We start from the raw sequence: 22,822 nt of genomic DNA on the forward strand, positions 1-22,822 counted from the left end.
GGAGCATAGATATTTTAGTGGTGTTGTAGCAATTGGCAGGATGGAGTCTGAGGTGTCAAAAGATGAAGAGAAGGAGAAGAAGCAAAATACAGAATAATGTATATTGAAACCACAGCCAAGAAGCCCTCTGGGGAATTCGTGTTGAATACCATATTTTCTATGATAGTCTTGAAAGGATAAAGCAGGGGGAAAGAATCAACACAAGCAGAGAAAAATGAAAAAAATTCCACTCGATGATGGAAAACAGCAGGTTCAAAGTCTGTGTTACCATGAGACATAAAGCAGAAAGGGAGTGGGGACAGGCGGCATGCTGAGAACTGTCCGGAGGGGCCACTCAGGGAGTTTCTGGTTGGTGGTGCTGCCAGGAAACAGGGTTGGTTACCGGGAGGTCTGTGGCTGCTGCAGACATGCCTGAATGGTGGGCGCGAGGGCCTGGGAGGCCCAACTGCCTGACTGGTAACAGCAGAGGAAACCTTCATCAGTACAAATATCATCCTCCATAGCCGACCTGAGACGGAAGGCGGCAGATGGGGAAGAAATGCACCGTTTCTGAAATCACCTGTGAATCCCCCTGTCCTCAAAACCCTGATCTCCTCCACCCAAGTAGCAGAAATCCTGGCATAAACAGAAAAAGAAGCCTCCTGCTTAGATAACGTGAAAGGTATATGGACATGTACTTCAGAGGAAATGGAAGTGCATGGGGGGCGGGCAGATGGTATGTGGAGGAAGAGAAAATTTTGACTGTGGTGCTGGGGCTGTCAGGTCTGAAACGATTCAGTTCTGTGTCATCGGCAGCTTCATATTTTAACCCTGGCATTTAGCTTTGCTACATTTCTGTAGGTTTCACAACTGTTATTCTGTTGGGGAAGAGAAGCCAGTAATATATATATATTTAATTGACTAGATATAAACACATTTTTCTTTGAGAGCTATTATAATGATTATTCCTCAACAATAGGCATGTATATTTAATTATAATTTTGGTGGGGAGAGCTGTAGTTTTTTCAATCCATCTTATTCTCTTGGAAAAGAGGCCCTGAGCTCTGAGTTTAATTACGCCACTCTTGTTTGCTTTAATATGACTATGATTGTGCTTTGTTGTGAATGTACTTTATTCTGGTTGAAATTGAGGAGGTATATGAATCTCATGTTCTTCTCATGGGGCTGTTTCCTCTTTGATTTTCTTTTCTCTTTTTTAAGTCCATGGAAACCCAAATGTAAATAGGTAAATGCAAATTTCAATAGATGAGGTAAACAGGAGAGTTTCAACATATCAGAATTTGTTTAAAGTTAAAAATTCCCTAATTTGCCAAGAAAACTCCGATTTTAATTACGGGAGTCCAAGTGATTCCCTAACATCCCTCAGCCTCAGTTTTCTCATCTATAAAATGGAGATAATAGTATTTCTTCCATCTCTCTCCCAGGAGTGCTTCAAAGATTAAATGAAATCAATGGAGCATTGCTCTGCTTTGAACTTTACTATTACCTTTATCAAAACAATAGTGAAGGAGTCTAGACAGAAAGCTCTGGGGTTTGCTCCGACCCCCGGCCCACTGGTAGGCCTTAGTTGCTTTCTTCAGTTTCTCGTTTGATCTGAGAGGCGCTGTGTGGACCAGTTAAGAGTGTAGGAATTGGAGTTGGACTGCCTGGGGCGAATTCCAGCTTTGCCACTTACCAGCCGAGTGACCCCTGCAAATTATTTGTTTTCTGGGCCTCAGTTTCTATATCTGTGAAATGGAGATAAGTCTATCTCTGCTCTATGGGATTGCTGTAAGGATTAAATGAGCTAATATATCAGTAGCACTCTAAGTGTTGCACGGGAACTACTCTGTACATATTTGCTGATATCGTTACAGTATTTTTCTCACTTCAGTCCATCTCTCGTTTTTGTCTGCTCTCATGACCTAAATCTTTTTATTACACTTTGGTGAACACTCTTCTTCATTCCTCTTGGCCAACACTTTCTTTAAGCCCTGACTTCTGTTGGATTTTTATACTGTTTTATTCACTGCTGAGTAACAAATAACCCCTAAATTGGGCAGCTTTAAACAGCAAAGTTATTACCTCACGAAGTTTCTGGGAGACAGGGGTTCAGAGCAGCTCGGTTGGGTGGATCTGGGTTAGGATCTCGGATGATGCTATAGTTGATCAGGGCAGCAGACACCTGAAGGCTGGACCGGGGCTGGGAGGTCTTGCTCCCAATATGGTCACTCACTGCTGCTGGCAGGAGGCCGCAGTTTCTTGCAACGTGGGCCTCTTCAATGGGCTGCCTGAGAGTCCTCCGGATATGGTAGCTGGCTTTCTCCAAGTCAAGTTTCCAAAAGAGAACAAGGCAGAATCTACCATGCTTTTAATAACTCAGCCTCAGAAGTGACTCACCAGTACTCCTAATGCATTCTGTTGGCTTCAGAGCCCAACTTTGATACACTGTGAGAGGAGACTACAGAGTCATGATACCAGGAGGTGGGGTTCACTGGCTACTGTCTTGGAGGCTGCCTACCAAATACATTTAACTAGTGTTTGACTTTATTTCTTCAAGAACCCCCCTAACTACTGTGGCACGGTGAGTGTGAATGCATTATCTGCAGATAATTTTTGTGAAAGTAGAGGTAACGTGGAGTGGTGAAACATGTGACAGAATGTCTAGGCTTTGGAGCTAAACAGAACCGGGTTTGAATTCCTGTTCCATTACTTATAAGCTCTGTGGCCATGAGCACTGACCCAGTCTCCTAGTCTCAGGGCCCTTGTCTTAGGGCGCAATATCTAGCTTGTATGTTTGAGAGGATTATCAGTGCTTCAGGGCTCAGATGCTGATTGGTACAAACTGGGGTTGATTCTATGATAGATATGATTATTATTATCACGTGTTGAGTAGCTGATGGTTCCTTGATTCCGTGTAATCATCTGTTAAGCTTTAAAATGAACAAAGTACCTTAAGGAGTGAATGAATTAGGGAATTTCAGGCCCCACAATAGACTGGGTTAAAGGAGCTTAAAAAAAAAAAATGTGTGGTGTGTGTCTATGTGTGTGTGTGTGTACACTATAGTCTCATGTAACTCATGCACACAGCTTGCTTCTTCAGACTGAAAAATTGACTCTCTGCAGTGCCTTTGCAGGCCAGTGGGTCTCAGCTAAGGTCAGAGGGAGCAGATAGGGACTGGGCTGTGTTGGACTCATTTCTGAATGACTGACGGTGGTAGAAATGTTCACCAAAGCTGGACTTCTCAGCTATAATTCACAAGGGGTTTTAGCTTCCTTTTGTTAAATTCCTGCTATCTGCTGGACATGATATTAAACATGTTGCTTATGGTCCTCCAGTAAACTCTCAATAAGCCTTTGAGATAGGTATGCGATCTCATTTTGAAGATAAGTAAACTGAAGCTCAGGTGACAGAGCTGATAGTATCAGCTGGATAAGCACCCATGGTTGATGCTTTAATGTCTCTGAAGTTGAGTAGTAAATTGAAAAGTAGAATGAAAGCAAATATTTGTAGTCCTAGGTTTGTTTCCCAGATGACCAGAATAGTTTCTGAAAAAGACCACTTTCAAGTGTGCCTCTCTTATAGAATCTAAATGTCTTTCTTTGCTCAAGAAGGCACATCTCCTTCTTTTTGCTCTGGAAGTGGCTGTAGCATTTCCCTTGAGATAAGTTGAATATAATAGTGACAGAAGTAAGGGACTTGGCATTTTAAAAAGTCATTCTTCTCTTTACAGAATTCTCAGATGTTTGAAATGCATAGTTCTTGTGTGTACTTAATACACTGCAGACTTTATGAAGCCAGGACTCCAACCAGCCCTGTCTGACTGCCAGGCCGGGCAGTCTCTCCCAGATGCCTGGGACAGCTGGCTGGCCCTGGCCTGGCAGAGCCACATCCTTGCCCACGCGGCGACTGCACTCTGCTCTCTCAGGCCCTGTGCTCCTCTCCTCCTGCCCGGAACCTGACCCTCGGTGGATAAATAACGGCTGGAAATAAACATGACTGGGCTGAGGCTTGAAAAACAATTGCCAGGGATTTGTCCCTCTCTGGCTTTTTCTAGTTGCTAGACTATTTCTTGATTTACAAAATTGCACCTTTTGTGATTCATTTGCTCGAAGTGTAAGTACACAGCTAAACAGAGATTCTAAAACAAAATAGCCCCAAATGGGAACTAGCATATTTGAAAAGTGCAATCACCAAGCCCAGCAGGCTCATTCAGTTTGGGTGAGCTTGTGAATATTCTATTCAGCACCATCAGACGGAGAAAGAGAGAGAATACTTTCATTCAACATGGAATTGTGATGACTGTAAGCTCCTCTTCCTATCAAAACAGAGATGGGCATTTTCTTACCACCTTCCTTCCTCCCACCCTCAGCCCCACATACCGCGAGTGGTCAAAATGAAACCCCTCGGACTAAGATTCAGGAACGCATTGCACCTTCTAAGTTGTGCTCAGTGGCTGAGTCGTGTCTGACTCTTTGCAACCCTATGGACTGTACACACCAGGCTCCTCTGTCCATGGGATTCTCTAGGCAAGAATATTGGAGTGGGTTGCCATTTCCTCCTGCAGGGGATCTTCCCAGCCCAGGGATAGAATGCATGTTTCTAAAGATGCTGAATAGATACATAATCGTGGACTGAGTTTTCCCTGGAATAAACATACTGGATTTCCAAGCCAGCATCTCACTTCTTAGGAGGTCTCAGTGTTCCCTTCACTAGGTGACTTAGCAGGAGTCAGCCAAAGGCTTGTAAAGAAGAGGCAGGAGATGGATGATCAGAGACAAAAGTTCTTCCCGGTCTCTTACCAAGTACTGTACATTTTGGGGTTTACCTGCTCATAGGTAGCTTCGATGATTCAGCTTATGTTTGAGCTGGAGAACTACTGATGCTGAGTTGTTCCTAGGAGGCATTTGCAATTATTGCAACTTGCAGAAAAATAACTGGAGTGGCTCCACCTCTCTACCTTTCCAGAAATTTCAGTTGACCTTAGCATTTCTCATTTCATGTGAGAAGAGCCATGATTTATGGACCCTGCATGGTTTCAGAATATAGCTTAAAGGATTACATTACTAACAGGACTTGTGAGTGCCAAGTTACCTATTTTTAGATAGCCGAATCTTAATTGGAAATGTAACAAATAGAAGGTGGAGCAAGAAGGAAAGAGAAAAGTTATGCTTTCTTAACAACAAAAAAAAACTTAACGGGGGTTGCAAGTTTTTTTCCTTAATAACATTTTCCTCATCAGTTTCATTGGCAGATGGCCACCTTGATGAATTATGGGGTCTATGGTGATGGGGGACCGGGTTTTAATTTTTCCCCCTCTCTGCCCATTTGAGAAGAGGTATCTGAGAAGGCAAATATGTTTTCTCCCTGACTGAGCTAATTTTATCCCATTCCATTATCCTCCATTGATTTGCTTTCCCAGCTTTTGAATGAAACTGAGATGTATGTGGCTGTTTGGGTACTTTGTAACTCCTGCATAAACACCAGTTGCTGATGCTTTAATTTCTTTGAAATGGAGCGGTAAATTGAAAAGTAGAACAAAACCAAATATTTGTTGTAATGGGGTCATTTCCCAGATGACTTGAATAGTTTCTGAGGAAGGTCACATTACAGATTTCAAGAGTCTCTCTCTTGGAGAATCTAAATATTTTTTTTTATTTCTTCCCAAGAGGCAGTGCTTTCTTCTTTTTGTTGTCTTAAAAAAAATCTGCATAGCCACTTCCATTTGACATAGGTGGTATCATACACAAGTTGAAAACAAAAGCAACAGAGTTAAATAACATGGGTTTTTAAAAAGTTATTCTCTGTATAGAGTTCTCAGTATATTTTAAATGCACAACTCTTGTATGTATTTAAAAGACGTCAGGCTTTATGGAGAATCATTTTCATGCCAAATGTTTCTCTCTACCTGAAGTTCAACTCAATGGCTGAAAGCAAGGGAGCCTGGGATTCCTAAGAAAGACAAAAGGGAAAATAGATTTGGAAAAGTTTTCTCCGTTCCATTTTTGGGGCTTGGTGGATTTTTTAGGTGTGTGTCGATGCTTTAGTAGGATGCTGTCTGGTTATAGCACGGCTCCCAGAGCTGGGGAAAACAGTAACACAGGGCAGCCGGGGTGACTCACTGAAAGGACAGAGTCACACCAAATTCTAACGTCCTTCATGGGGAATGAGGCGTAAGTGCTGTTACTTTGAAATGATTTCCACAGACATGAAGGATTAAAATTACTTCCACAAGTGCTGTCTGAGAGGTGAATGGATTTATAAGGAAGAATGTGGTTTTTCATCTCCAGACCTATTTCCAACCCTGCAGGGAAGTGATGAAATCTTTTTCATTTCTATACATCTGGAGGAAGTGAACCAACTATATTGAATACCTTTAGATACTAGGCGTTGGCCCTGGAGTTTTGCAAAGATGTCCCATTTGATGCTCTGTGTTGTGCAGTTGTCTTACTTCGTTCACTTTCAAACAAGGAAGCAGAGGCCAAACTCAGTGCTAGGTGGTCTGGATTTTGCACTGAGGCATGTTGGTTTAGAATGGGGTCTCCAGAGCTACTGTTTCTGAATCCGAGCACCTGCTATGCCACTTACTGTTGATCTTAGATAGAGTACTATGTCTGTAAACCTTAACCTCCTTAACTATAAACAGTCATTTAATCACTGTATCAGGGCAGCTGTATAGAAGAAAACCCATGTCATGTGCTATGATATTATTGTTATTATTACAGTTAAGAGGACGGTGGACAAATGGATGCTGCTATTAGGCCTGTGAACTGTAGGGTGACTGCATTCCCTCATCTGCTTCTGAAAGAGGCAGGGCAGGGCCCAGTCATCAGCAACATTTGGTCCCTGTTGATCAAGATGCAGGATATAGCGGATTGAACTTGGGGTTCTTGGAGACCCTAGCCTGAGTCTCTTCATTCTAAAATTGACCTGAGATTGTTGGCTGCTCTTAACTTTTACTTCTTTTCTGGACTGCATTCTCTGAGTTCCCCTTCCTTGTGTATGTTGAGCCTGTATGTATCAGTGGATGTTAGACCCACTGTTGCTGCTATTGATATTTAATTTCATGGTAGTTTTGACAGAAGAAAAATCACTCCTCTAGAATGTGGTGAGAGCTTTCTGCAAGATAAGAAAATGGTGGGAAACCCTATCCTGGGGTGCACAGTACAAATAAAAACATAATTTCCAGGAGTTAAATCTTCTCTCTCCTCGAGGCTCCCTAGGTGTAGTAGTTTATTTTCCTTCTGTCTCTTGTAAAGACAGCACCAGTATTAACAATATGAGCAAAACACACTAACGTTTTTGTTTGCTACCATCTGAAAGTTCCTTAGGGCCTATAGACTCATTTACGAAAATTCATGTGTGCAAAACTCATTTGCAAAAGCAAATAAAATATGTGATCATAGGTGCTCTTTACCTGACTGGCCTAGGGGACTTGCTGAAAATGAGTTTGTGCCTTTACAGTTTTCTCTCTGGTGTAGTTTAGCAGTCCCCATCCGCCCAGCTCCTCATCAAAGGAATCCCTCATCGAGCCACTTAAGGTCAGACGACCTGAATGGTTGCAAATCTTGGTATAACTCAAGATTTAAGTCACTGTACTGATCTGTGAGTTTCCTTTTTGAAAAATATAATTTAATTATCGTGCCTGTGGCATTGAAAATATCTATGAAAGTTCATTCACTAAGATACCTAGCCAACTTTGACAACCTAGAGGGGTGGGATAGGGTAGGAGATGGGAGGGAGGTTCACGAGGGAGGGGACACCTGTACACCTATGGCTGATTCATACTGAGGTATGGCAGAAACCAACACAATATTGTAAAACAATTAAAAATAAATGGATTAAAAAAAAGATATCCAGCCAAGGAAAAGTCTCTGTATTTAGTTCTGTCCCTTTGGGTTTGCATGGGCTGCTTTCTTTCCTGGTGAAAATTTTGGCTACAAGTGTGAGGGGTGACAGTGCCTAGGAAACCTGAGTGAGAAAATAAGAAAAGAGAAACCCCTGCCTGTAAAGTAAGCAGGACATAAAATTAACCAGAAGTTACCAGAAAACGTAGTGAAATCTCAAAGTCTTTGGAGTTGCTTAAATACATGAGCCAGGGACGAGGTAAGACAAATACCTCTCTGCCAGACTTTCGGATAAATAACTGTACTTTTTTTCAACCTTTAAATGTGTGGCTTGTTTTATTCTGATTGGTTGATTTACTTATTCAACATATATTATTTATTGAACACCAGTCTGTTCCAGGCTTTGTTCTGGGGGTGGACAGGGCTATAAAAATGAACAAAGCAAACAAAAGTCCCTATCTTCAAGGAGTACACATGGTAATGGGGGATAGATTTAGCAGAATAATAATTTTGGATATTTTACTTCTTTTTTTTCCCCCTGAGTACTACTGATAGTAATTTATCATAAAGTTATTGAGTGTCTTCTGAAGGATAATTTTATCAAATTCGAGAGCCTTAGACTTTTCTCACTGACTCTTAAAAATCAGTAAATAAAAATGGTGTTTGCCTTCTGATTAAACTTTAATGGACTTTATCTACTTTACTGAGAAATTTTTTTTTTCTTATTTGTAGCAACATTTTTTTTTTCCAGTCTCAAAGACATGAGCCATCATCTTGTGGAGCATTTATTGACTATATGGTTCTACTCTGGTGACACCTGGCTGCAGGTGATACTATTGATGAAGGTGGTATCATCAGCACAATATTAGGTGACGTTATGGTCACTGGCTATGGGCGAGAGTCATCCAGTACTGGTGTCTACATATTGGTGTGTCACCTAGTTTTTAGCAGCATAACAAAGGCTGGGCAATATTAATAAGTTTTGAGAATAATGAGTATTTCCCTCTTTAAATATTATTGTTGTTCAGTCGCTAAGCTGTGTCCAACTCTTTGTGACCCCATGAAGTGCAGCTCTCCAGTCTTCCCTGTCCTTCACTATCTCTTTTACTTATTCCTTTCACTGTCTCCTCTTTCACTATATCCTTCACTATCTCCCAGTTTGTTCAAACTCACGTCCATTGAGTCGATGATGCCATCCAATCATCTCATCCTCAGTCATCTGCTTCCTGCTTCTCCTCCTGCCCTTAATCTTTCTCAGCATCAGGGTCTTTTCCACTGAGTCGGCTCTTTGCATCAAGTGGCCAAAGTATTGGAGCTTCAGCATCAGTTCTTCCAATGAATATTCAGAGTTGATTTCCTTTAGGATTGACTGGTTGGATTTCCTTGCAGTCCAAGGGACTCAAGAGTCTTCTCCAACACCACAGTTCAAAAGCATCAATTCTTTGGTCCTCAGCCTTCTTTATGGTCCAACTCTCACATCCGTACATGACTACTGGAAAAACCATAGCTTTGACTATACGGACCTTTGTCAGCAAAGTGATGTCTCTGCTTTTTAAAATTACATTAGATCAAAATCAAGACTATTCTTAGAATAATGTTGGAATCATGTCAGTCTCACTTTGGCATGTTCTTACATGCTCTTAAATGAGAAGGATAGAAGGTGAATTACAGATAGCTCCCTGAAAATGAGGCAGAATTGAGGGTATGCCCAGTGAGAAGCACAGAACACACGTCTCAGTTCGAGAAACCGCATGCCTTTCTGTTCCAATAATCTTTCTCCAAAGGCTTTGACCAAACCCTCAGAGGAGCTGCTAATTGCTAAGGAGTTGCAAAGTTGATGGATTTTTACATGTCACCTCTTCTCATTTCCCTTCAGCAGTCCCAGGGGGAAGTGTCCATCACAAGAGAAATGCCTAAGATGGGAAAGGAGAGGAAAGATGAGGCAGAGATGAAAGGGACTGTTTATTCCAGGCAGATAAACAGTGTTTGAGTAAGTGAGGCATCCCCTGCCCCCGAGGAATGTGTAATGAAATAAAATAGAAAATGAGTCCATTCCTGTTTCTATTAATATGAGATTCACCCATCCCCCCTTAAACAATTCTCAGTTTCTCTTCTCTGTTTAGTCCTTGCCACGGAGGAAATCCAACTGTTTCTCAAGAACACAACCTGCATCATGATTCAGCCAGTCTTGCTATCTTGATGTGAATACTGTCAGTTGCAGCCTGTCACATCTTCCTCCACTGAGTAGGGGAATTGCTTCTTGATCCTGGAGTTCCCCTAAAGATAACACAAGCAGAGAAACCGCATCTCCTATTGGGAATTTTAGCAGCAGGAACTCTAGGAGGTAGCCAGGCTGGACCACCATAATCAAATGTTTTCCAGTCCCCCAAATTAAAAAAATATATATATATATGTATAAGAAAAGGAGCTTGCTGTTGGACCTGGTGGAGGAGATCAAACAAGTAGTTAAAACAAAAGCTTATTCATCTGGCTGTAGGGAGAACTTCCATAAATTCAGCCTCAGTGGGGGTCGATGTTCCTGGGTTTCAGAGTAAAAGTGTTTGTTTGTAAAACAGCATTGTTTGAACAAGCTCAGGGCTTACAGAGAATAACCCTGTGCATGTGTGCTAAGTCGCTTCAGCTGTGTCTGACTCTGCGACCCTATGGGCTGGAGTCCAGGGTCCTCTGTCCATGGGATTCTCCAGGCAAGAATACTGGATGTTTCCAGGCCCGCCTCCGGGAGATCTTGCTGACCCAGGCATCGAACCTGCGTCTCTTATGTCTCCTGCACGGGCAGGTGGGTTCTCTACCACTGGCGCCACCTGGGAAAGCTTAGCTCTATCTGTACCTGCCTCCAGTTAGGTTTGTCTATGTACTTTCCACCTTCTCCTCTCTGTAAGGAACAGATTTTTCAGAATCATCACCCTGCCTCTAGAAAAAGTGGGATTTAACTGTCCAGGCAAAAGGATGCCTCCCACAGCCTTCAGTATTTCCCAAGGAAGTTCTCAGTCATCTCTGAGTCACATATCATACCAGGAAGTTTTTCCTGTTGTCAAGCTAAATCCTAATGGTGAAGGTTCTGGTCCTTTTCCTCGCACTGTCCTGGCTGAGCGATGGTTCCCTATTGTGTTTTTAACATCTTAGTTGGCCATTCTTTGGCAAGAGGGCAGAATCCGCGGTGAGTAATGATTACTGAAAGTCACATCTGTTTTTCTCCAGTGACTTAGGAATCTATGAGCAATAATTTTGGTGGTTGTTTAGAATTCTGGAATCACAACTAATTCCATAGAAGTGGAGGCGACTCCCTCGAGATCTGATTATAATATTCACTTGTAATTAGTTTGTTGAGGTGTTTCATCTTGTTGGGGTTTATAGCGATGTAAATATAAAATGATTTTATTTTCCCCTTTCACTGCTTTCAACTGTATCGTGTTGAATTCTACTTTCCTGCTGGGAAGCAAGTTCCTTAGCAACATCTAATTTCCTGTCATTTTCAATTATTAGAATAGTCTCACCAGGGTATTTAAGACCTAGGCCCATTCATTTAAAAAGAGATTAATCTCAAATTTGGTTCAAAGTGTATTTTCCTCCTTAGTTCTTTGGAGTGTGTGTATGTGTGTGTGTGTGTGTGTGTGTGTGTGTGTCTATGCATGGTTTGGAGATATTTTTCCTTCTCTTCTCTCTTCTAGGACTTGCTTCCTCTGGAGTTGGGCCCTGAGAGGGGGCAGAGAGGAGGCGGAGGGCATTTTGTAGGGTTGCTTGATGTCAGGGGCGGGCAGGCTGCAGTCTTGCACCCTGGTTTGGAGAGGTTCTTTCTGTTGAGGCAGTCCCTACTGCTGCAGCCTCTGCATGGTGCTGTGTGTGGTTGTCCCGGGGCTGGGTAACTTCCTCCGCCTCCCTCCTGGCCAGCACCCCTCCTGCCCTGCCTTGGCCTCGGTGCTTGTCGCGTCCCTGTCCTCCAGGCTGCCTGCGTACCTCCCGCACGCACCTGGCCATTCGTGCCGCCTCGTCAGGGCCATGGGGAGCCCCTAGAGCCTTTTCTGTCCCCTGAGAGCTGAGCGGAACTGGTGGGGTGGGGCCTCCCCATCTTCCTAGCAGGCATACCACGCTGGGTCCCGTGGAGATCTCTAGCCATCACCGGGCATCATGCCCACGTTCACGCTAACCTCAAGTTTAGAGGACCCCTGCCCAGGGTGCGCTCATCCTCCCCATAGCACACCATATTCCTGGGCCTCCAGACACTCTCCAGGGGCCATCTCTACTGCTCTGTTCTTTTGTTTCTTCTGTTCTAAAATGTTATTTATCTGTTTTTGGCTGTGCTGGTCTCCGCTGCTGCCCTTGGGCCTTTTCCAGCTGTGGCAGGCAGGAGCTCCTCTCTAGTTGCACAGGCTTCTCCCTGAAGAGGCTTCTTCTATCGCGGAGCATGGGCCCCGGGGCGCACTGGCTTCAGTCGCTGTGGCGCGTGGGGTTTGTTGTTCTATGGCATGTGGGATCTTCCCAGACCAAGTATCAAACCAGTGTCTCCTGAACTTCAAGTTGGATTCTTAACCACTTGACCACCAGGGAAGCCCTCTACTGTTCCATTCTGGTCATAGCACCAGGGAGGGCACAGATATTCTGTTCAGCGAGTGTCCAGGTGGGAAAGGAGAAGGCCAGACCCTACCTCTCAAGGGCTCTGCGGGCCTTACAATGATTCTGTGGCCCAGGCTGCCCTCTGCCTTAGGGCAGGAGAAAGAGCAAGGATTTCCCCTCCAACACTGGCCTCCCTTGCAGTCCTGCGTGTCTGACTCCCTGTTAGACTGGTGGGTGAGGTTTGGGGGTGAGGCGGGAAGGTTGGTATGAGAGGGGTTTGCTGGTGGGAGAGCCATTTCCGCTGCCTCCTACCAAGCCCCGCAGGGAGGTGGTTGGCGCCAGTTGCTGGGAGCTCTCTCTAGAATGTGGACTGCTTCAGGACTTTAGCTGTGGGAGAGCAGAGTGTTAGGATGCTGGGATATGATGCCTGTTACATATGTGTTATGACATGTACCCAAGACAGATGCATAATGATATGTGGGTATATGTCCTAGGCCCTAGAAAGATCAGGACACTACTCTGTCATTCTCATACATAATTCACAAAATTCATTATCCCATGACAAGTACAGAGAAGTGTAGCACATTTTGATTTTTCTCATGACTACAATTTTTATTTTTCTAAATGTCAAATATCAAAGTTTTTTTAAAAAAATATGTGGGTGCCCCTGGATTCCTGGTGCCCTAAGCACTACCTGGCAATCTCACTGAGAAGGTTAGATGAGTGAATAAATAAGAAAGTACTCTGTGGAATCTGCAGACACATGCTACTATTATGATTACATATATACATATGTACATTATACATGAGATTTTCTGTGTTTAAGTACGGATACGATACCTGTAAGCCTTATTTTAATTGGTATGTGGAAATAAGCGGTACCTGGAATAAATTCTTTATTTCATAGGTGTATGCTAATCGGACAGACTGAGTTTTAAGCTTGGCACCGTGATTTTAGTCTAATGACTTGGCTTCTCTGAGCCTTAGTATGCTGCTGCTAAGTCGCTTCAGTCGTGTCTGACTCTGTGCGACCCCATAGACGGCAGCCCACCAGGCTCCGCCGTCCCTGGGATTCTCCAGGCAATAACACTGGAGTGGGTTGCCATTGCCTTCTCCAATGCGTGCAAGTGAAAAGTCAAAGTGAAGTCACTCAGTCGTGTCGGACTCTTAGCGACCCCATGGACTGCAGCCCGCCAGGCTCCTCCATCCATGGGATTTTCCAGGCAAGGGTACTGGAGTGGGGTGCCATTTCCTTCTCCAGGAGATCTTCCCTACCCAGGGATTGAACCCTGGTCTCCTGCATTGTAGACAGATGCTTTACCGTCTGAGCTACCAGGGAAGTTCATATATCTATTAATTACATAGAAAAATGGGAAATTTCTTATTTTTTCTGTTTTAGGGATATTTTTAATAGAAATTAAACGGGTAAAACTAGCCTTTACTTGGTGTGAAGCTGATATTTAAACATTTACCTTAAATAGTTACCCAGGATGAGGGGGTCAGAGCAGGGTAAGAAATTTCTTTATATGATCAGACTTGCCTGTTCGGGAAGCAGCAGCGCATTCCACCAGCCATTCACTCAGAGAGCAGCCTCATTAGTTACCCAGGCAGGACAGACAAGTGGAAACAGATGAGACTCTGTGTGACCGTTTGTACTCCCAAGATTGCGGTGCTGGAGATTCATTAGTAAGTAACAGTATTAATACGGACAGTCCTCGACTTATGATGATTCCACCTCAATATGGTAGGAAAGGGAAATGCATTCAGGAGAAACTGTCCTTTGAATTTTTATCTTTTTTCTCAGTGTGGTATGCAGAGAAATTCTCTTGATGTTGGGCTGTGACAGGGAGCCACAGTCAGCCACCCAATTCCAAAGCCAGATACCATTCTGTTTTTCACTTTCAGTACAGTATTCCATAAGCTACACGAGATATTCAACACTTTATTATAAAACAGATTTTGTGTTAGATGATTTTGCCCAACTGTAGGCTAATGTGTAAGTGTTCTGAGTACATTTAACGTAGTCTAGACTAAGCCACGATACTGGATAGGTTAGGTGCCTTAAAGGTGTTTTCGACAACAATATTTTTGATTTATCACGATTAACCCACTGTAAGTGGAGGAAGGTCTGTATCACTCTTTCTACGCCAGCTCACACTTATCTTTCTTCTGCTGCTTCCTGTTGGCTACAGTCAGTTCCCCTTTGAAATGCTGCATGTTTGCAGATTGATGTCAAAGGGAAAAGTTTGACCTAACGATTCTTTTCAAATGGCTTCTCAATATTTCATTTGTTGTTTCAGCCTCATTGCTTTCTACCTTCTGATTGTACCCAGCCCTTATTAGCTTTATCGTCTTCCCTGCCTTAGATTGATTTTGTTGAATTTTCTAGTACCAGAGGCAGATTGCTTATATTTTTATTTCCTTACATCCTTTCTATTTTTACTCTTCATTTCAAGCTTTCCTCTAATTCATCACAGATGCTAAGGTTTAGCAGTCTTAATCTTCACAGCAAATATTTGCCAGGTTGTAATTTTTTATTTATTATCAACAGTCAAATTTAAACAAGGCTAATCTTGTTCTAATTTGGTTTGTCATAAGCCCTAGTCTTGGTACTTAGAGAAAATAAATGTTAATTTCTGGGTTTTTCTTCAGTATGTATTACTCATTCATCCTTCACGTACTGCCATTCATTTTCTAAAAATAAAAATAATTTGGGATGCTGGGAACCGCATTTGAACCTGAACCTTAGAAAGCATTTGGGTAAGAACTTTTTGAAGTCTGTAGAGTGGGAGGGGGGATCTGCTGTGAGCCTGCTCTGATGACTGTGCTCCACCCCGTTCACTACCCCAGGGGTCCTTCTGAGTGACCACAGCGTGTTGACGGTGCCAGAGGCTGAAGCAGCTTGAGGGGCAGTTGCTGTCTGTGCCTGGGCTCCGGGGGCTGCTGTGCGGGCTGGTTTACGAGCTCACAGAGAGAGACTCCCTAGCCCTCTGCACGTCTCTGCTGACCGTAGGGCAGAACCTGTGACAGGTGGCGGGGGAAGGCGGTCGGGGGATGCGGCTGGTAACTGTTGAACATGTCATGAGAAGTTTTCTCAAGCCCCAACTTCACTTTCAGAATAGGTTTCGTAATCAGAGGCTGAATTCAGATACTACTTCCTCTAGCAATAGTTTTCAAAAGTACATGTCCATACTCTTCACTTCCTCCTAGCTAGCGTGGCCTCAGGAGCTCTGGTCTCTGCTCCTGGCTGCCATCTGCTGTTTTTGTCGTTTCAGTTGAGAGGTCGTGTCTAACTCCTTATGACCTCATGGAGGCTCCTCTGTCCTCCACTGTCTCCTGGAGTTGGCTCAAACTCATGTCCATTGAGTCGGTGATGCCATCTGGCCATCCCACCCTCTGCTGCCCCCTCTCCCTCTGTCTGACATTAGAAGAGCATTGTTAAACTCACCTTTCTTTCTGTCAGGGAGCCTGCACAGCCTGCTTGGCCAACAATCTCAGCTTAAGTTGTGCCTCCTCCAGGAAGCTCTCCCTGACCACTCCAGTCCAGGGCTGCCTCTCACTATTCCAAACCAGCCGTCAGCTCCCTACAACTTATGGGCTGAATCCAGACCACTGCCTGTTTTTGTAATGCAGGTTCTATTAGAACATAGCTACATTCTTGTGTTTACATCTTATCTGTGGCTGTCTTCAAGATATGATGGCAGAACTGGGCAGTTTGATAGAGACTGTATGGCATATCAGCCTAAAACACTTACTTTTTGGCCTTTTACAGAAAAAGTTTGCTGTCCTCTCTCACAGACAGGGCTTAATGTGTGTGCCTCTTAGCCTGATGTCTAATAAATGCTCCCGTTTTGCAATTTGCAAAACTCTTAAATTCCAGCATCCTCTAGTGTCTCCCAGTGTACTGCAAACTGAACAAATAACCGCAGTTATCCTTGGAGATTGGGGTGAGCTCCCCACACAGGACAAAGAGAATCTATGGGCAATCTTAGTCTCAAAAGGCAATATCCATGTTTTCCTGTTGTCAGGGGATTGCAGACAGAGTTCTCAGAGCAGTTTTATACCTAAACCAGTTCCTTCAACCCAGAACTCTTAGCTTGTTACTGATCCAGCATCAGAACAAACATTTTATCAAATGTCCAGAAGGGTGTGTGAAGACACAAGAAATCATTTATCTGAAAGTTTAAACGTGAACACAAACTTAGAATGTTAGCATTTACTTCAAAAAAAGGACACTCAGTGGGATCCTTTGAGACCCTCAGGCATCCCATCTGCAGCAACCGGACTTGCGCAGGTGTGAGGGTGAGGACGCACCGGACCCGGACTCCTGCTTTTCTCTTCTCTCCGCCTAGTGGTCAGCCCATCCCCAGGGTGGAGTACACAGAGGAGGAGACCAAAACGTGGGGCGTTGTGTTCCGAGAGCTCTCCAAGCTCTACCCTACTCACGCTTGCCGGGAGTACTTGAAAAACTTCCCTCTGCTGACCAAATACTGCGGCTACAGGGAGGACAATGTGCCCCAACTTGAAGACGTCTCCATTTTTCTGAAAGGTAAGCTGCACATGGGCTCTTTCAAGCTAACCATCCTCATGGAGGGGATCTATTCTGGGAAGGCCTCAGAGAGTCCTGCTTGGTAACACTCTTTCTCTGAAGTTCTACCCACCCTGCTTCCCGCCACACTTCACCAGCCTTTGTAGAAACTTCTTATTCAGCTGTAACAAATTACCACAGACTGAGTGACTTAATACAAATGTATTATCTTAAAGTTCTGAAGGTTAGAAGTCTAAAATCAAGGTCTTGGCAAGGCTGGGTTCCTCTGGAGACTTCTGTTTCCTTCCTTTTCAGCTTCTAGAGTCTATCCACATACGTTGCCACAGAGCCCCTTCCTTGGCTCACTCTGACCTTTGCTTCCATCACCTACCTCCTTCTCTGACCCTCCTGCCTGCCTTTCAGAAGAATGCTTGTGAGTGGCCCCACCTGGATAATCTAGGCTGGTTGCCGCAGCTCAAGATCCTTACCTTAATTACAGTAGTAAAGTTCATTTTGCCATCTAAGGGAATGTATTCCCAGGCCCAGGGCATTAGAACAGGGACATATTACAAGGGCCTAATTGGAACTGAACTTACCCCAGTCTCCGGGTATTGTCACTTCTAGCTTTGCGCCCCATAGTGAACCTGTCCTTTTCCTTCCATTCCAGTGCCACACTCACACTGAGGCCTCATCATTGCATTCTTGACATCAGTCTCTCCTCCCCTCTACTCTCCTTTCCGTAGCTTCCAGATGAAGCTCCCTAAAGAGTTCCTTTGTTCCTGGCATCTGTGCTCAGAAGCTATCAGTGGCTTCCCCTTGATTTTTCCGAGGCTGGCAAACTTTTAATGTTTTTTGGTAAAAGTCCAAATGGACAGTAAATATTTTAGGTTGTGTGGGCCAAGAGCCAAAATTGAGGCTATTAGTACATACTTACATCACTGTTTAAACGTGAACATTTGAAAAGACAGAAACTATTTTAGCTCACAGGTGTACACAAACAGGCAGCAACCTGGGTTTGGACTACAGACCATAGTTTGCTGGCCTCTGGTTTATGACAGAGGCAAGTTCTTAGCTGTTCATCTTCAACTCACAGCCCTGACCCAGTTTTCCCTGTGTGTCTCCTAGTATGACTACTCTGCACAAACCCATTGTTCTAGCTGTGGGTCTTCATATCATTACTTAGGCTCTGTGACTTGCTAGGATAGTCATCCCTTGTTGTTCAGTTGCCAAGTCGTATCTGACTTTGCAACCCCATGGACTGTAGTATGCCAGGCTTCCCTGTCTGTCACCATCTCCTGGAGTTTGCCCAAGCTCATGTCCATTGAATCAATGATGCCATCTAACCTTCTCATCCTCTGTCACCCTCTTCTTCTGCCTTCCCAGCATCAAGGTCTTTTCCAAAGAGTCGGCTCTTCGCATCATGTGACCAAAGTATTGGAGCTTCAGCATCAGTCCCTCCAATGAGTATTCAGGGTTGATTTCCTTTAGGATGGACTGTTTGACCTCCTTGCTGTCTCAGGGACTCTCAAGAGTCTTCTCCAGCACCACAGTCATCCTCCCACCTTCTCAAATTCTCTGTATTCCTCAAGACTCAGAGCAAGCCCCGGATTCTCTATGAATCCTGATCATAACAGCCACCGTGACCTCTCCCTGTCCCGATTTCATCCCAGATCATATGTCTCAGGGGAAAGGCGGGCATGGCCTGACAGCTGGTCCCCTGAGAACCGCACTTAGCATGATGGGAGGGCCCTGTGCATCCATGGTATTTGTTACTGAAAGAGATTAAGAACCACTGATCAGTATCATTCAATTAGCACCTAATTATGTGATATCTTATGCTGTTGTTTAACTGGATTCTATGCTCCCTGATGTCCCTGCCTCGCCTCTCTTTGTTTCCCATGGAGTTATGTATTACATATTTACCATGGGCTTGATTACTCCTATATGAGGATCGCTTTTTACTGCTTTCTCAAACCCCAGTAATTACATTACTACCTCAATATTTTTCCATATCTGTCACCCAATTTAATATTTTTATGAGGGGTAGTATGGTACAGAACAGATTCTGGATGCAAAATGCCTGGGGTTGAGTCCCGACTCCACCAGTTCTTGGCTATGTGACCTTAGATAGATGACTTGCCTTAACTTCTCTTTGCCTCCCTTTCCTCTCTGCAAACAGAGATAATAATTTTATCTACCTTACAAGGTTGGGAGGGGAAACTAACAATGTGTGCCTAAAGTTATTGCTGGGCACACATTAAGTGTACCAGAGTTTTAGTTATGATTACTACTATTATTGCTATTGTTTTTCACCACCCTTGGTGAACTGGGTGTCCTGAGTACTCAGTTTGCATCATTCATTGGTAAACAACAAGCACAATATAAGTTGTGTGTATTTTTATTTCTTTTAATTGACTCACTTTTAAAATACCAACTTTATCTTAAACAGAAACTTCTTAAGCAATGGTATTCACAAATTCAAAGTTCTTGATATGATAGGTAGACATTTTAAAATTTATAAAAAAATAAAATATATAGCTATTAAAGAATGTCCCCTTGTACCCCACATGTGGGATACTGGCATAGAATACAAAAAGAAGAAAATACACCTATCTTTTTGATTTTCAGTGGGGAATAATGAATCTACCTGGAAACTATTGGAATGACCTTCATACTGTTAGAATCATAGGCATGAGGATATCTGAAAATAGAGTTATTTCCCTGTAGGTACCCAGGACCCCAGGGTGGACTTGTGTTTATACACTTAATTGGTTTTTATCTTTAAAAACCAAATCTAACTGTTCAGAGGTGCTTTCCGAATAAACTGAGGTTTTCAAAATGGGAGCCTTTACAGTGCTGTTATCAGAGAGGAGAGCCCTCCTGTCGCTTTTTATGGGCCTTGATGAGCAGGAAGCACGAGGCAGTCTTTAACTGGGTTAGCCGTCTAGTGTGATTGTCATAGATTTTATTGTATTCTGCTTATTTTGTTTTTTTCCTCTTACCACAAACCAATAGAGCATGTAGAGCTTTAGTGTATCTTTCAAATTGTCATAATTAATATAATTGTTTTCATAATATCAAAGAAATGGGATATGACAGTGTAGAATGAAAGGGCTAGGGGGTTGTTGTTCAGTAGCTCAATCGTGTCCAACTCTTTGTGACCCCATGGACTGCAGCATGTCCGGCTTCCCTGTCCATCACCAACTCCTGGAGCCTGTTCAAACTCATGTCTATTGAGTCACTGGTGCCATACAACCATCTCACCCTCTATCGCCCCCTTCTGCTCCTGCCTTCAATCTTTTCCAGCATCAGGGTCTTTTCCACAGTCAGTTCTTCCCATCAGCTGGCCAAAGTATAGGGGATTCAGCTTCAGCATCAGTCCTTCCAATGAGTATTCAGGGTTGATTTCCTTTAGGATGGACTGGTTGGATCTCCTTGCAGTCCAAGAGACTCTCAAGAGTCTTCTCCAGCACCACAGTTCAAAAGCATCAATTCTTTGACACTCAGCCTTCTTCTTCTCACACATCCATATGTGACTGCTGGAAAAACCATAGGTTTGACTATCAATAAAAAGCTGTAGTGTGAACCAATTCCATAATGTTAGTCAACGGGCTAAATTGGCAGTGTGTTCACTGACCACTTACACACAGAAAGTATTCTTATCTAGGTGTGTCTTTAGAAAGATATCAAGTGATACATGGTAAGCATCACTATATTTTATTTATATTTTTTAGCAGCTTCATTGAGGTATAGTTTACATAAAATAAAATTTACCCTTTGTAACTGTACAAGTCAGTGATGTTAGTAAATTTATAGAATTGTGTAACCATTACAACAATTCAGTTTTACAACATTTCTATCACTACAGAAAGTTTTCTTTTGCCCCTTTATAATCAATCCTTGTTCCTATCCTATCCAATCCTGGTTCCTGGGAAACCACTGATTCACTTTCTGTCTATAGCTTTTCCTTCTTTGGACATCACATAAATAGAAGCACAAAATGTGTAGTAGTCTTTCACATCTGATGTCTTTTAGAAGAGTTTATTTCTTATCAAGGTCACATTGGTTTAGAATATTAGATAAATTTCATGTGTACAACCTTATATTTCTATTTCTCACCACCAAAAATTTAGATTGTAGTCTTCTTCTGTGCATTTGAGCTTTCTTATCCTAATTTGGCCTCTGAATTTAAATCCTAAAATTTTTTCCACCTTTCTTTCCATTTTAATGAATGTCTTGTTCCCCTGGAAACCATCATTCATGAGTATATTTTAGTTATCAGAAGCCACAAATGTGATAGCTGTTAACAGTGTATGGCATTCAATTGTCAAGAGTTTTAGGACCTTGATTACATTGTTTCTGGAACATCCTTAAAAATAATAGGAAGCCCTGCTTGGGCCGTCAAGTCCTGTGGCATTAATACTTAGTTGACTCTTTCTGTTACCTCTTTAGAAAGATCTGGCTTCACGGTGAGGCCAGTGGCTGGATACCTGAGCCCTCGGGACTTTCTGGCGGGACTGGCCTATAGAGTGTTCCACTGCACTCAGTACGTGCGCCATGGCTCAGACCCCCTCTACACCCCGGAGCCGTGAGTACTCGCACTGGAAATCTGGGTCTGTTGGAGATCACCACACTGGGATGGTGGTCAGCGCCCACTTTATTTGAAAGGAATTGGGTCCAGGAACCCTAAAGACCACTGTTCCTCGGGCCACCAAGCTTATCACTTTGGTTTTGATGCTGTTTTACCTGAATAGTCTTGTGATTAATGGACTGCCAAGGTCTTCACTAGGGAGCAGAAAGCCTCGGAGGTTCAAGCAGTAAAGTAGCTGATGACAGCGGAAGTGCCAGGGATTAGAGCTGAGTCTCTGAAGCCCCCTCCCCTTCCTAGGGGACCTGAAGCTCACTGACAGGTGGGTCCGTCTAGGGTCACTACATGGTTTTGATTTTTTATGTTTTATTTTTATCTCCTTTCAACTTCCCTGAAAATGTTTTCAGAGTAAACAAAGGTTACTTATAGGACTCCAGACATTTGGGAAAGAAACACTTGTTAGAGTGGATGAGTGCTCAAAGAATTGCTGTTAGAGCTGGATAGGCAATCTCTAAATCTAGCCCAGAGGGTTTACAAATGGCCCTGTTTACGAATAGCAGGCACTTTGTTAGCTCTCTTTGAATAACCAGCCCTCCTGAGACCTGTGGTAGCGTGCCAATAGGTATGCAGAGAGAGATGCCAAAGAAATGAGATTTTAGCCACAGAGATCTATAGAATTGGGGGGATAATGTGTTATATTTTTACCAAAGTACTTGCTGCCAATTCATTCAGCAAACATTTATGTGCAATGCTAGCAGGGAGGTGCAGCGGATTCAAAGATGAACAAAATATAGCAGCTGCTTTTTTTTTTTTAAATGTCTCTCATTTTTCTGGCAGGAGAAATAGAAACATAAATAATTATGAAAGAATGTGGTAAGGGTGTATATGTGCAGAATGTTAGAGGAGCAAAGAGGAGGGAGTGGTCCTGAGAGGCTTTTCAGAGGAAATGTAAAATGAGTAGGGGTCTAGAAGGGTGGGTAGGAATTTCTCTTTGGATAAGCAAAGTGGGGTGAGGGGGAAGCTTTCAAGTCAAGGAAACAACCAGTGCAAAGATGTGGAGGCAGGGAGAGGCAGAAATGCACAAGGCTTATTACTTTAGAGTGGCCAGAGCACAGCTATGTGTTAGGGGTGAAATGATTCTTCTGTCCACAATTTTGTTGTTCAGTCACTCAGTCATGTCCAGCTCTTCGAGACCCCATGGACTGCAGCATGCCAGGCTTCCCTGTCCTTCACCATCCCCCAGAGTTTGCTCAAACTCATGTCCTCTTAGTGGATGATGCCATCCAATCATCTCATCCTTTGCCACC

General features: G+C 43.4%; 1 protein-coding gene across 1 annotated transcript in view; it reads left to right on the forward strand.

Annotated features, from left to right (window-relative positions):
* Nucleotides 1–22,822, forward strand: part of TPH2 (tryptophan hydroxylase 2) — a 97,785-nt gene that overhangs the window by 18,058 nt on the left and 56,905 nt on the right. The window contains exons 6-7 of the mRNA XM_081593167.1: nt 16,752–16,948; nt 21,380–21,515. Coding sequence (XP_081449293.1) covers nt 16,752–16,948; nt 21,380–21,515 — 333 coding nt within the window. The remainder of the gene's footprint in view (nt 1–16,751; nt 16,949–21,379; nt 21,516–22,822) is intronic.

This window comes from Giraffa tippelskirchi, chromosome 4 (assembly GCF_054371585.1).
Source record: "Giraffa tippelskirchi isolate mGirTip1 chromosome 4, T2T-mGirTip1v1.2.pri, whole genome shotgun sequence".
Taxonomy (NCBI): domain Eukaryota; kingdom Metazoa; phylum Chordata; class Mammalia; order Artiodactyla; family Giraffidae; genus Giraffa; species Giraffa tippelskirchi.